The sequence below is a fragment of the Nerophis lumbriciformis genome, linkage group LG01, assembly GCF_033978685.3.
Source record: "Nerophis lumbriciformis linkage group LG01, RoL_Nlum_v2.1, whole genome shotgun sequence".
In the NCBI taxonomy this organism is placed as follows: Eukaryota; Metazoa; Chordata; class Actinopteri; order Syngnathiformes; family Syngnathidae; genus Nerophis; species Nerophis lumbriciformis.
In genome coordinates, this window is record NC_084548.2 from 32,777,501 (window position 1) to 32,793,392 (window position 15,892).

Genomic DNA, 15,892 nt, shown 5'->3' on the forward strand with positions numbered 1-15,892 from the left:
TCTGGCCTGCAAAGATACCATAGGAAAACCTTGCAGCATAGAGGAGATTTTATACTATTTGCCTTGCGGAGATGTGGCCTTCGTAAACCTTTCAAACTGCTTGGAAAGCATTGCTGTCAAAGATGTCCTCAAAGGCAGCGAATACTTTTTAAAGAACTCGAGCTGAGCCTTTTTGAGTGGAATCCATTAAAAACATGGAGCTGAATAACACATGTAAATGTTTTGTTTATTTTCTAGTGCCGAGCAGATGCAAGTGGACTTCATGGAAATGCTGCGTGTTCGTGATGACAAGCAGAGGGTGAGGCAAGTGGAGACCCTGCGGCATCAGAGGAGGGTCGAAGAGAATGAAGAGGCGACTCCTTACGACCCTAAAAACTCCAGCGGTAAAAGGAGCGCAAAAGTCACAAACAGAGAGGTGAGGCTTCTTTATCATTTTAAGATAACATTAGGGTGTAGTTAGGAGACTGTTATGCTCCAATTAGGACTATCTGTACTGTATATTTAATTAATATATTGCAAATGCCCTTAAAATGCAAGTGTCAAGGCTATTAAAGCTTTAATGTCACCATGCATGTGCATTTAATGCTATTCCCAATAGGTGCAACAGTATATTTGTGTGTGTTTAGAAGAAACACCATGTAATGCCAACCTGCAGTGTGTAACCTCAGTGTGTTGTTACCCCACACAGAGTCGCGTTAATCATCTACACAACAACTCAGGCATGGGAGCGGATTTTTTTGCATTGAGTGTCTTAATGTCACACAAAGTGACACATGTTCTCACACACACACACATGCAAACACTGTATGTGCAAAAGTATTGAAACATGTAGCCATCCTTTATGGAGCTATAGCTCTTTGCATGTGGCCATTGGGCCATAGGATCTCTGGTATAGTTCATCCAACTGTTTTATGGGGTTTGGGTCAGGGTTCTTAAAATGTTCTTTCACACCAAACCTACAAAGATAAACAATCCTTGCACATGGGCTATCTTTGTTATATTACGTAAAGTCTGTTAGTGTAAATCAAGTGACCATCTTCTATAAAATTGATAAGACCAGTATCAAGAACCTTCGATACACTTGCAAGGGATTTTTATTTCAAGTTATCTGAAAAGAAAGCCATGCCTCTACGATGTTATGTAATTCAAGGTGTGTATCGGATGGTACAAAAAGCTTTATGATTGTGTTGATCATGGTCTTTTGTTTGTGTTTCTACTTTATTGGCAGGAAAATGGAGAACCATCAGGGAATGACCCAGTTTCAAGGCCACCATCCACCCCAACTCCCAAGTTTATCAGGTTCACAAGAAATATCTGTTCTTCCTATTATTTTTAAAAGAAAGTCTGAAAAGAAATTAGAAAAACACACAACTAGGAAATTAGTTATGAAACATCTACAATCATATATAGAAAGTCTACAACCAGACAGAATAATAACTTGAAAAGGGACAGAATAAAGAATCTCAGAGATGAAGTGAAGAATCTAGGAGAGGAACAAACAGCAATTCACCAAGGCAACACCGATCTGAGGAATATCATAGACTAGATGGACCAGACTACACGTATAATGTGATCGTGACAGAGCTGCGTATCATACCTAGATCTTACACCAGGACTGTTGACAACTGAGGAGAACCAGATGAAATGGATGTTGCTTCAACGGAGCAACAAGTGGGTACCTTTATGTAAGCAAACAATGTTGATGTCGATATTAACACCATCAACGCGTGCATTCCACTGTATGGAAGGAACATTATCTTTAAGTTCAACAACAGGATATTCAAAATCGCACAGGTAAAACAGGGAAAGAAGCTGAAGGGTACACATGTGACATCGCCAAGCAAGCACGGGTACATTTTAGGGCACTTGAAGCACCAACTGCAAAATCTACATCAAGCTGAATGGAGGACAAGAAGCAAGAGTACTTGTTGTCAAAGACATCAAGGATTTGGATGAATATCAAAGACCACAACACTTCGACAAAAACAATAATGGGGGACACATGTAGCAAATTGAACACTACTAGGTTCCAAAGGATCACTGATCAAGAAGACCTGGATTGAAGAGCACTTTTATTAATGCTCATTGACATAAAGCAACACAAAAGATTGCTGAGGGACAACATAATAGCAACATTAAATCCGACAAAAAAAAACTGTCAATTATTCATTTCAACAGCAGAAGCTTGTATGCAAACTACGACATCAAGCTTTTTATGAAAAATTCAATGTAGCCTTCAAAGTGACGGCCATCTCAGAAACATGAAATGATGGAAAAATACGAGCTAAACTACATCAAAGGAAACAATAAGAGGGAGTAGTAGTGGCGGTGTACGTGATCACAAAGTGATAAAAACATGTAATTTGCTATTATTAGCTGCTTAAAATATATAACCATTAAATTATGTCTTGAAAAAAACAATATGTATTTGTTAGTTGAATCTATAGAACACCTAAGTCAGACATTGAAATGTTTCAGGAATGGAATAAGGCAAACATTAATCGAAACAACGGAGAAAATTACCACTTCGATAAACCGTGCAGCTGCAGTATTTATTGTTTAGAAAAGTATGGCATCAGAGGTTTGGTCTTAAACTGGGTAAGAAGCTCCTTAACCAACAAGAACTAATATGTAAAGGGAGGCAAACACATGTCTACAACGCTAAATATATCTTGCGGCGTACTCCAGGGATCAATATTGGGACCAAATTTGTTTAATCCTTATTTAAATGACATTTGTAAAGTTAAAAGGACCTAAACAAGTAGTATTATTTGTAGATGACACAACTGTGTTTTGTTCAGGAGAGAATACACACAAGCTGATACAAAAATAACAGTCGAAATGAACAAATTAAAGAGATGGTTTGACAAAACAGACTATCCTTGACTATCAGAAAAACAAAAATAATGCTATTTGGTAACAGTAGAAGAGGAGATCAAACACAAATATAAATGAACGACGTCAACATTGACAGGGTAAAATAAATCACATAATAATAGATGATAAAATGAACTGGAAATCTCTTATAAAATATACAACATGAGGTGGCAAGGAATACTTCAATAATGAATAAAGAAAACATATATACTGGCCCAACAATCTAAAATGTTCTGCTGCAATACATAATTTTGGTTTTAGAGAACATTCAAACATTGTATTTATTGAAACAAAATATTGAAATTCAATAATTTGGTGTATTTGCAAATAGCTAAAATTATATACAAAGCAAACTTTAACCTGCTACCCAAGAATGTACAACACTTCTTATCACCATAACAGGAGAAATATAACCTTAGGGAACAATGTAAGTTAGAACATTAGCATGCATGTACAACACTTAAAGGGGCTGTTTGCAACTTCCTCACAGTTACATTTTTCTAACCAGAAAAATATAACAGGAACGCCATTGGCTAGTTTATGTTACCATTACCATTTCAATCTCAGGGCATTCAATCCATCGCAACTGGACTGTTTGGTTTGTCTTGGAAGACATTTCGCCGCTCATCCGAGTAGGCTTCATCAGTTCTTGCTCATAGACTTAGATTGGTCAGATCTAGTCCAGTTGCGATCGGTTGAATGCCCTGAGATGACAATGACCTGGATGAATGAGAACATTCATAGACATCTTACCATTAGTGGTTTCACAGAACACATGTGTTTTAAAACTGTCTATATTTTTCACAATTACTAAGTATCCATATTTGCCAGCCCAATAGTCATTATTGGTGTTTACAGCTGTCACTCACCTTGTCTCGCTAACACACACATGCATGCACACATCCAAAACCAGTCCAAGAGAAGCAACAAACAATTTGCAGTCATTACTATTTATGCTTCTAATGTTGCAGTTCTGTCTCCATCTCAATCGACAAGAGCCCCACTTCTCCCAAGAGCTCCCTCTCTCTGACGGACCACGGGTCACCCACAGACCTCTTGGTCTCACCCTGTCAGAGTCCCACTTCCAATGGACATGGAGAGGTTTTCCAGGTAGGAAGTACTGCAGACATACTGTATGTACACACAATTAGTCCTGACATACTGTATATATTCAATGATATGTGTAGCAACATTACCCTCTAGTGTCCAAAGTATTCATTACATGATTGTATTCTATTACAGTCTCTTATTTTGCTCTATCTCAGACCAGTGATCTCAGCTCTTCAATTAACAACAGCTCTGAACAGGCAGTCACACCTGTGTTCATCAGAAAGAGCTCCAGGACCATATCATTCAGGGTAAAGACATTACACAGCAATGGACCATGCATTGCCTTAAAACGGGAGTGTCCAAACTTTTTCCACCAAGTGCCACATGCGGAAAAACAAAGCATGTGGGGGCTATTTTGATAGTGAGATCTATATTATATTAAGCTTTTTGTCATTATATTAATGTACAACTTTTTTCTTACAGTTTTACTGTTGCTTTATTTAGTTTTATTTTATATCGATAATATGCTGCAGGCCAACAAAAGGTGAACTGAAGGCCTAAAAAGGCCCCCAAGCCACACTTTTGACACCCCTGGTTTAAGACAGACACTCGTAGACGAATGGTTGTATGAGTACTTAGTGACAGTTTTTGGTCCCTGCAGATGTTGAGGAAGAAAGAAGAGGAGACTTCGCCACTGCAGAGAAGGTCTGCATGACTGGAATGTGTGTCCCTAATTATGTGTTTGTGAAAAGTTGACTTACCCAGTTTGTATTCTGTTTTAGTTCAAGTGTCAGGATTGCATCAAAGAAGTTTGAAACCAACACCGTAAAAGTCAGTGCAATGTAATGTAAAAGTACACAATGTGGGAGTTGTATTTACTTGTCAATTGATTGTTTAGAAATTGTTTGATTCATGACCCCCATCAATGCCTATGAATTATAATTTTTTTAGACTTAGACTTAGACAAACTTTATTGATGGCAGTGCTCTCTGCTGGTTGTTCAGGGGAGTGTGTAGGTCACATTTATTTGTGCATCTGGTTTGTGGTAGGAATGTCTCATCGACACAAAAGCAAAAAAGCGATCCACATATGCAAATTCAATTCAAATACAAATACAAAATCAAGCATATTTATATTCAAATCTCAAAAATATATTTACAAATACACATTTATTTATACAAATTCTTGATTTATTTGTATGTCACATTTTTATATTTATACATTTTATTTGTATATATTTTCAAATCTTAAAAATATATTTACAAATACGTGTTTATTTATTCAAGTTATTTATTTATTTGTATATCACATTTGTATTTGTATTTATATATTTATTAATATATGCACATGTATTAATATGATATTGATATATATAAGTTGATGTGAGACAATTCTACTTCCAAAACATGTCAGTCTGACTAATTTAGCACTAAAACTATTTTGTGCAAAGTTTAATCGCTTTTGGTTTGATTCAGGATCCAGCGGTCAATGAGCAAAAATCATCACCTTTCCAGAGGAAGTGAGTATATTTCATCAAACCATTTGGACACCTTCTAGTGCTACAGTTGACTCAGCAGAATGTGTTTGTTTCCTTACGACTTGTGCAGCTCCGTGCAGAGAGTCTCAACCAGGTCCATCCAGGAGAAGATGGAGATGCTGGCCCAGGCTGCACAGGTCTGAACTCACACATATTGTACAATAATGTCATTCGAAGATTTATTTTTTTTCAATCCTGGCATGCACAGAAATCAGGAACTCCTCGATCTCCAGATGTGAGCCAGAGAACATTCTACCTGCTGGACGAGGTGTCCAGGAAGAGAAGCCTCTTTGAGAAACCAACAAGCCCTTCCAAACACGTAAGGTCAGAAAGCTCCTCTCCGTATTGACGCTCGGGGCAAATGCATATTCATGTACGTCTATCCTTGGATCGCAGCAGGAATTTCGAGGCTTCGCGTCAGGTATTTCGAGCAGGATCAACCGTTGGCTCGACAGCACCAACCAAACTGGATGTTCCTCTAGTCCCAAGGTAAGATCAGCTGATAGAGCATGTTGGCTGCACCTGTGCATGGAAAGACACCTGTAGCAGCTAGGAGGCACTGCTGCTCCTTCAGTTGATATCAGGGCTCCTTAGCCAGACTCACTCAAATACAGAGAATCCAACAGACATAGATTTATTATTCTTATTTAATAGGGATGTGAATCTTACAACAACTCACAATTTGATTCGATCTCGATCCTTGGGGTGACATTTGGAGATGGCCTATAAAACATTTTTTTAAACATCTATTCTTGAATATTTTTAATTGTTTCAAAATTGTTATAAATAGGAATCACGATTTTGGATTTATTTTTTTCCTGCATTGCAATTGTTTAATACTATTATTAATACAGTAATAATGAATTAGCAGTGTTTTTCAACCTTTTTTGAGCCAAGGCACATTTTTTGCGTTGAAAAACTCCAGAGGCACACCACCAGCAGAAATCATTAAAAAAACGAAACTCAGTTGAAGGTAAAAAGTCGTTGTCGCAATTGTTGGATATGAATTTAAACCATAACCAAGCATGCATCACTATAGCTCTTGTCTCAAAGTAGGTGTACTGCCATGACCTGTCACATCACGCCGTGACTTATTTTGAGTTTATTTGCTGTTTTCCTGTGTGTAGTGTTTTAGTTCTTGTCTTGCGCTCCTATTTTGGTGACTTTTCCCTCATTTTTTTGGTATTTTCCTGTAGCAGTTTCATGTCTTCCTTTAAACGATATATCCCGCATCTACTTTGTTTTAGTAATCAAGGATATTTCAGTTCTTTTTATCCTTCCTTGTGGGGACATTGTTGATTGTCATGTCATGTTTGGATGTACATTGTAGACGCCGTCTTTGCTCCACAGTAAGTCTTTGCTGTCGTCCAGCATTCTGTTTTTGTTTACTTTGTAGCCAGTTCAGTTTTAGTTTCGTTCTGCATAGCCTTCCTTCAGCTTCAATGCCTTTTCTTAGGGGCACTCACCTTTTGTTTATTTTTGGTTTAAGCATTAGATACCTTTTTACCTGCACACTGCCTCCCGCTGTATCCGACATCTACAAAGCTATTAGCTACCGGCTGCCACCTACTGATATGGAAGAGTATTACATGGTTACTCTGCCGAGCTCTAGACAGCACCGACACTCAACAACAACACATCATTTGCAGACTATAATTACTGGTTTGCAAAAAATATTTTTAACCCAAATAGGTGAAATTAGATAATCTCCCACGGTACACCAGACTGTATCCCACGGCACACTAGTGTGCCACGGCACAGTGATTGAAAAACACTGGGTTAGTGCATGTGTCTCTCAAAGGTCCTGAGTTTGATCCCCGGGCTCGAGGTCTTTCTGTGTGGAGTTTGAATGTTCTCCCCGGGTACTCCGGCTTCCTCCCACTTCCAAAGACATGCACCTAGGGTGTATGAATGTGAGTGTGAATGTTGTCTGTCTATCTGTGTTGGCCCTGTGATAAGGTGGTGACTTGTCCAGGGTGTACCCCGCCCGAATGCACCTGAGATAGGCTTCAGCACCCCCCGCGACCCCAAAAGGGACAAGTGGTAGAAAATGGATGGATGGAATAATGAATTATTATTTTTAATAATACCAATAATTTATAATAATGATAATGGTACATTATTACCATTCCTACAGATTGTACCATCTCTGCAAACTGGCCTGATGTTGTGCGCCAAGACAAGAATAGGGAATTGGGTTCCTTACATAATGTGTATATTTCAATTAACAATACCATCTTCAAGAAAAAGGAGGAAAATAACAAAGTATAAAGAAGTCATGCACATGTTGAACCCAAACTGGATCCTTCAGGAACCAACAAATGATTCCAAAGTTCCTCAAGGTACTGTCCTCCTCTTCACCCTCTTCACCTCAGACTTCTGCGACAAGTCTGAGCTGTGGCACATTCAGAGGTGTGCAGATAACACGGTCATCAAAAGGTATGGCAGGGAGGATGAATACAGGAGTCTTGTGAAGGATTTTGTCATACCAGCTCAACACTGTAAAAACAAAAGGAGTCGGTTATAGACTTGAGGAAAGTACCTCAGGCTGTGGTTGGACTATAAGCAACCAACAGAGACCATCTGCACAGAAAGGGCCAGAACAGAGGTAAGACGAGAAGGGGCACAGGGACAATGCTCAATATGACTTCCTGTCTTAATGATTATTATTATACGTTTCTTTTGTAGGCTTTCTTGTTTTATGTTATCTATTACAGTGGTCCCCAACCACCGGGCCGCGGACCGGTACTGGGCCGCAAAATAAAAAAAATAAAAAATATATATTTTTTATTAAATCAACATAAAAACACAATATATACACTATATATCAATGTATATCAATACAGTCTGCAGGTATACAGTCCGTAAGCACACATGATTGTATTTCTTTATTAAAAGAAATAAAAATAAAATAAAATATAATTAAATCTGAACAGAATTAGATTTTTATTATTGCAAATATTACTGACCTGTGTTTGGGACTGGATTTATATAATGTTGTTGTCAGAGTAGGACTTAAAGCGTTTTGATTTTAATTCTAGTTTTGTGTCCCACACATGCAATTCAAATCTTAAATTCCATCACCTCTTCTTTAAAATAAAAGTTCTCTTTTTTTCTATGAGATTTGCACAATAATAACCTTTCAATGTTCTGTCTGCAGGACTTAAAACATGTGGACATCACCAGCAAGAGGCGTTTATTTGAGGACAGAAGCCATGACAGTGACGTCACAAAGTCCAAACCGTGAAACATCTATAAGTGAAAGTATTTCAAGATCATCTTTTTCATTTGGTTGAAAAAGGGAAAAGAAAGAAGTCACGCATCACTTTGTCCATGGTTTTATTTATAGGGAAAAAGTAGGAAAATAGCATAAGACAGTAACATTTATTTCCTGAACATTTTTGTCTTTTTTTTTAATCTTCCCTGCCACTGTAACCAAATTGTGAAATATTTGAAACTAAAACATAATGAACACATTTGAAATGTAGTTGCTGCAATCACTCTTTGATGAGATGTGACAATATTGTTTAACATTAAACAGTGTTGAGAAAATATATGTCTTGTTTGCCTTAACGAAAAGCTCATTGCATGTGAAGCACTTTAAAAAAAAGTTGTTAAGACTGTTTTGTTTTTTTAATGAAAGCTCTACTCTTGTGAAATATTATGTTCTAAATGCCTTCATGGGAAAGTCACAACTTGGAATAAAACATTTTTATTACAACAAATGTCACTTGAGACTCACTCAAACTTTTATCGGAATTTTAATCATTTGTCAAGTCTATTTTTGTATGTTTTTAATAGGCAATTGTAAAACACAATGGCAACAAATGTCACCTGGTTGTTAATTACAGTTAAAATGCAACAAAATGAGTGTTTAATTTTAGACGTGTTGTATCAGCATTTAGATTGCAGTTCTGTGCCTGCCATGCCATAGAAGGCTGACTTCTGAGGGGAAGGCTGATAATGCAAGTGGCATTTATCTTCAAAGTTATTAATAACACAACAAAAGGTTGTGCAGCCTTCAGGACGCCCACTCAGTTTGCGTCTTTTACCACTGAGACCTCGCTGTCATTCACAGGTAGGTTTTGCAGCTACTTGGCTTGCAGAGGTTGCACTGGAAATTGTGAGAAAATGAAGGTTTTCTGTAAAAGAACTGAGGGAGTGTGTTGGTGTTAAAGGTCGCCGTCATGTCGGACAACGAGGAGGCGGTGGAGGAGTATGAGGAGTGAGTATTTTCATCATCACTTTACTCATGCGCAGCATCCCTTTGACAGATGCACTTCATAACTGATATGTTTGCTTTGACTTTCACAGGGAGGTGGAAGGTAAGAAAAGTCATTGTCACTGATGATGTATGATGTCAAAACAAAAAAGCTGTGCAAGTTGAAAAAAAAACCAATATGCTAACATGACGATAATGTACTACTGTATATACCAGACCTGGGCAAGTTAAGGCCCGGGGGATGCATGCGGCCTGTTAAGCTTTTCCATCTGACCCACGGGACATTCCCAAATAATGTTTTTACATTTTTAAGATGGAAACTGTAGCTGCCATTTTGATGTGCAGTGATGTTTTTAAATGACCATAAGTCTTGAACTATACAATGTATTTAAATGGTTGGAATCTGCCCTTTCGCATGATATACTAGTTACTCCTCAACACTTTTGACCTTCCTTTTTTTTTTCAATAACACTTGGTGTCGAACTTTGAGATCGGCCCCAGTCCACAAAAACATTTCAACATCTCAGCCAAGTTAATTGGGCATACATGCACGCACCCGCCCCTCCCCCAATCAACGCCTTCACCACTGCTTAATTCCTCTTCGGGGTTGTGGACGGCTGAGTAGCGCTTTATAGTGGCAGCCGGCCTCCAGGGGCCCAAATCCCCCCCCCCTCTTTGTTGCAAGTGGTTGTGATTACATGCATCATGTTTATGTGTGCTATGCTATGTGAGGTTTTTTCCTTGGACTCAGTCTGGACCCCCTCCCAGGGTCCAGCCTTAGACTGATACTTTTTTTACTCTTCCCCCTTTCCCAATGTCACATTTTTCCCACCTTTTTTAAGGAGCGCTGTAAGTGGCTGATCCGTTGGCGGTCCCGTCTTGTCCCCTTGTAACGTATGTCTGCTCTTAGTGGGACTGTGCCGAAAATGACATTTCAGTTCTTATGTGTCGTGTACATGTTAAAGAATGGACAATAATAAAGCATCTTGAATCTTGAACTATGGTAATCTACGTCACAGCAGCTCAGACGAGGCACCAAGCAGTGTGGGTGGGGAGCGTTTCCACAGAGTGTTTCCAGAGTGGAGATTTTTACAACAAAGTTCTAAAGCTTAGTGATGTATCAGATTGTAGGTGGGGTTTTTTTCCCCCTTCGCGTTCATATTTCGCTGTTTGTTGCATTTTGCTTGATTGTAAAATATGTCAATCGAGCGTGGGTGTGACGTTCATACAAACCCCGTTTCCATTTGAGTTGGGAAATTGTGTTAGATGTAAATATAAACGGTATACAATGATTTGCAAATCATCTTCAACCCATATTCAGTTGAATATGCTACAAAGACAACATATTTGATGTTCAAACTGATAAACATTTTTTTTTTTGTGCAAATAATCATTAACTTTAGAATTTGATGCCAGCAACACGTGACAAAGAAGTTGGGAAAGGTGGCAATTAATACTGATAAAGTTGAGGAATGCTCATCAAACACTTATTTGGAACAGGCAAATTGGGAACAGGTGGGTGCCTTGATTGGGTATAAAAGTAGATTTCATGAAATGCTCAGTCATTCACAAACAAGGATGGGACGAGGGTCACCACTTTGTCAACAAATGCGTGAGCAAATTGTTGAACAGTTTAAGAAAAACCTTTCTCAACCAGCTATTGCAAGGAATTTAGGGATTTCACCATCTACGGTCCGTAATATCATCAAAAGGTTCAGAGAATCTGGAGAAATCACTGCACGTAAGCAGCTAAGCCCATGACCTTCGATCCCTCAGGCTGTACTGCATCAACAAGCGACATCAGTGTGTAAAGGATATCACCACATGGGCTCAGGAACACTTCAGAAACCCACTGTCAGTAACTACAGTTGGTCGCTACATCTGCAAGTGCAAGTTAAAACTTTCCTATGCAAGGCGAAAACCGTTTATCAACAACACCCAGAAACGCTGTCGGCTTCGCTGGGCCTGAGTTCATCTAAGATGGACTGATACAAAGTGGAAAAGTGTTCTGTGGTCTGATGAGTCCACATTTCAAATTGTTTTTGGAATCTGTGGACGTTGTGTCCTAAGGACCAAAGAGGAAAAGAACCATCCGGATTGTTATAGGCGCAAAGTTGAAAAGCCAGCATCTGTGATGGTATGGGGGTGTATTAGTGCCCAAGACATGGGTAACTTACACATCTGGGAAGGCGCCATTAATGCTGAAAGGTACATACAGGTTTTGGAGCAACATATGTTGCCATCCAAGCAACGTTACTATGGACGCCCCTGCTTATTTCAGCAGGACAATGCCAAGCCACGTGTTACATCAACGTGGCTTCATAGTAAAAGAGTGCGGGTACTAGACTGGCCTGCCTGTAGTCCAGACCTGTCTCCCATTGAAAATGTGTGGCGCAATATGAAGCCTAAAATACCACAACAGAGACTCCCGGACTGTTGAACAACTTAAGCTGTACATCAATCAAGAATGGGAAAGAATTCCACCTGAGAAGCTTAAAAAATGTGTCTCCTCAGTTCCCAAACGTTTACTGAGTGTTGTTAAAAGGAAAGGCCATGTAACACAGTGGTGAACATGCCCTTTCCCAACTACTTTGGCACATGTTGCAGCCATGCAATTCTAAGTTAATTATTATTTGCAAAAAAAAAATTAAGTTTATGAGTTTGAACATCAAATATGTTGTCTTTGTAGTGCATTCAATTGAATATGGGTTGAAACGGATTTGCAAATAATTGCATTCCGTTTATATTGACATCTAACACAATTTCCCAACTCATGGAAACGGGGTTTGTATGTTGTCAATATTCAGTGTTTTTTCTTTCTTAGTTAATATTGTAAATCCCAAATTCTTTATTTTCATGTACATTCTGGGTGTCTCATTCAGTAAAAAAATATAAAATTTCATTCCGTTTGTCATAACGTTTTTAGCATTCAGTCAGACATTAATGTGAGGTTTTGTATTAGTGTTCCTAAAAATAGATATACCGGCCCCCAGACACATTTTTTTACTCTAAATGTGGTCCCCCAAGTCAAAATAATTGCCCAGGACTGGTATATACTGTACAATGTTCTGCACCATTAAGATGCATTGACTAAAAGACAAGGTTATATTATTAAATTAATTTTTCTTTCCTTTCCAGAACTTGGTAAAATGTCAATTTCCAATGTTACACAAATAAACTAGTGCTGTTAAAACAGTTCATCTTATCATCTATTATTACACCTAGAAATGCAATTTATCTTAATAAGATTAATCACTCGTTTAAATTTGGATATATATTTTGACGAAAATGCAATTTTGTTGTCATCCAGAAACAGCCCTAAAATGAACACAAATGACATATTTTTCTTCATAGAAAATAACCAAAGATACATTTTACTATTTGCAACAAGCAATTTAAAAATATATATAGAAGAAGAAGACATTTTCTTCCAACAGTCTGCTCAAATTCCAGATTGTATGGACTTTTTGTAGGTAACTTAATTTTAAGAAATGTCATTAATTAAACATTTCCTGCTGTTTCCCGAAATTGGTAATGCAAAAATCCAAATATAATTTTTTTTTTGCATATAAATGCTATTTGGAATTGGAAGGTGCACATCAGGGAAGGTACAGCAGCTAGAGAGAAGTAAATAAATATATATTTCAAATCTGATTGCTTGAGAATAATACAACGCAGCTCAGAATGATGCTCAGTAACAAATCCGTATGTTAAAAATAGCCATTTGTAATTAAAAAGAGGTAGTCCTCGCACAAGCTGTTTGCAAAATGTCCAACCTGCAAAACAATGCACGACTTTCTTCTAGGGGGGGAAAAATGGGGAATGTTTTTTTTTTTGTTTTTTTTTCATCAAGATTGATTCTCAAATTAAATGTTCCTTTTTCTGCAGAGGAAGAAGAGGAGGTAGAGGAGGTGAACGAGGAAGAGGAGGAGGAAGGTACAGCTTGTGATTTGCGCTGGAATATAAAGAGTTGTTGCAGATACCGACTAAATGTCAGGCTGATTTTCTGGACATGGTACAAAGGAGAACCTAATAGAAACTGGTTTAAATAAATATCAACCAATGCTGACATTTGAATAAACTTGGAAACAGTTCCCAAAACACCAACAATACGAGCATGTGAAAAAGACTACACTTTCACAGTCTGACACCTCACTTGGTGTGGAATGTTATCTGCTCCAAATACCAGAGGGGAGTAGATCATCCATGCTGGCCTCTTCTTATCTGTTGGCAACAACTTCCTGTTGACATTTACAAAGTCAAACAGCACTAAGATCAACATGAACTCTTGATATAATAACTCCTATGTTCTTTATTCTATAGCAAAGAGAAAGTGAGTTATGGGTAATATGCAGGCATCAACACTAACTGGCCACAATATGAGGTACAACTGTGCTACCAAACACCGACTGTAATATCTAATTGGAGACAATGCAGAAACTCTGCCATTACGAAGACGATAATGATTTCTAATTGACTGTCAGAAAGGTGTACAATATGGTGGTTGCCTTTGAGGTGGTGTTGCATCATCCGGAGGGGTGATTGATATTTTGGTTGCTATAACCTATTTACTTCAAATAGTCAACATGTTACAAACACCTCTCAGTATGACACTTCTACACCACTGCAAAGCGCTAAAAAGGAGAAACATTGTTACAACTCTATTGCAGGTGTAGCCGGGGCCACACCTGCCTATAAGCAGATCACACGTTGTGGCGCACAGCATTAGTGCTTGTCTTGACAGGCAGCTGTACTGGATTCCAATACTGGTAGCAAAAAAGGGGTCAAGAAGGATAATTTTCAGTCAATTTCACTTATAACTATGAAAAATATTGAGTTAAAAAATGTACATATAGAAGGGAAAAATATAATAAAATGTATATATACAGTATATATACAGTATATATATATATATATATACATATATATATATATATATATATATATATATATATATATATATATATATATATATATGTGTATGTATATATATATATATATATATACATATACATATATATATATATATATATATATATATATATATACATATATATATATGTGTATGTATATATATATATATATATACATATATATATATATATATATAGATATATATATATATATATATATGTGTATATATCTATGTATACACACACATATATATATATGTATATATAAATACAGTATATATATATATATATATATATATATATATATATATATATATATATATATATATATATATATATGTGTGTATATATATATGTATACACACACACATATACATGTGTATACATCTATGTATACACACACACACACACATATATATATATAAGTGTATATATCTATGTATACAAACATATATATATATATATATATATATATATATATATATATATATATATATATATATATATATATATATATATATATATGTGTTTGTATACATAGATATATACACTTATATATATATATATTTGATAAATGATAAATGGGTTATACTTGTATAGCGCTTTTCTACCTTCAAGGTACTCAAAGCGCTTTGACAGTATTTCCATATTCCCCCATTCACACACACATTCACACACTGATGGCGGGAGCTGCCATGCAAGGCGCTAACCAGCAGCCATCAGGAGCAAGGGGTGAAGTGTCTTGCCCAAGGACACAACGGACGTGACTAGGATGGTAGAAAGTGGGGATTGAACCCCAGTAACCAGCAACCCTCCGATTGCTGGCACGACCACTCTACCAACTTCGCCACGCCGTATATATCTAAAAACAATATATAAATAGGTTATTTCTGTTTCAATGATGAAAAAAATTAGGTTATAATTTACATTAATTAAATAAAACATAATTGATTAAAATTAAGTTATATCTATAAAGTATTTATTTAAAAGGTTGAATGAACTCTTTTTTTCCAATGACTTTGTTTTAGTACAAAACATGCATCAAATTGAATTAATTAAAAAAGTATAACATTTGTTTCACATATATCAAAAAAGTGTCGACATTCTTTTGTCAAATTAAATCCTGTTTAGGGCCCCAATTTAGCCCGTGGCGACCCTGGGTGTACCTAATGGAGTGTCCTCAGAGTGTCAACTCCACCAGTTCCATTTCAACATGGCTATCTGTGACTGTCAACATTCCCACTGCTCTGTAACTTTGTCTTGTGCACATTTGGTTTGCTGACAGACGCTGTT

General features: G+C 37.1%; 1 protein-coding gene across 4 annotated transcripts in view; it reads left to right on the plus strand.

The window, feature by feature from the left end:
- Positions 1–9,182, plus strand: part of lad1 (ladinin) — a 9,946-nt gene extending 764 nt beyond the window's left edge. Inside the window, exons 3-13 of one of the 4 annotated variants that reach the window (XM_061970970.2) lie at positions 238–415; positions 1,229–1,299; positions 3,849–3,987; positions 4,143–4,235; positions 4,589–4,632; positions 4,710–4,758; positions 5,403–5,446; positions 5,535–5,601; positions 5,673–5,788; positions 5,864–5,953; positions 8,625–9,182. In XM_061970970.2, the coding sequence (XP_061826954.2) occupies positions 238–415; positions 1,229–1,299; positions 3,849–3,987; positions 4,143–4,235; positions 4,589–4,632; positions 4,710–4,758; positions 5,403–5,446; positions 5,535–5,601; positions 5,673–5,788; positions 5,864–5,953; positions 8,625–8,631 (898 nt within the window). In that variant the 3' untranslated portion in view covers positions 8,632–9,182. Of the gene's footprint in view, positions 1–237; positions 416–1,228; positions 1,300–3,848; positions 3,988–4,142; positions 4,236–4,588; positions 4,633–4,709; positions 4,759–5,402; positions 5,447–5,534; positions 5,602–5,672; positions 5,789–5,860; positions 5,954–8,624 lie in introns of all 4 variants that reach the window. The other 3 variants (XM_061970963.2, XM_061970946.2, XM_061970954.2) reach the window with 3 other exon arrangements.
- Positions 9,183–15,892: the final 6,710 nt, after the last annotated feature.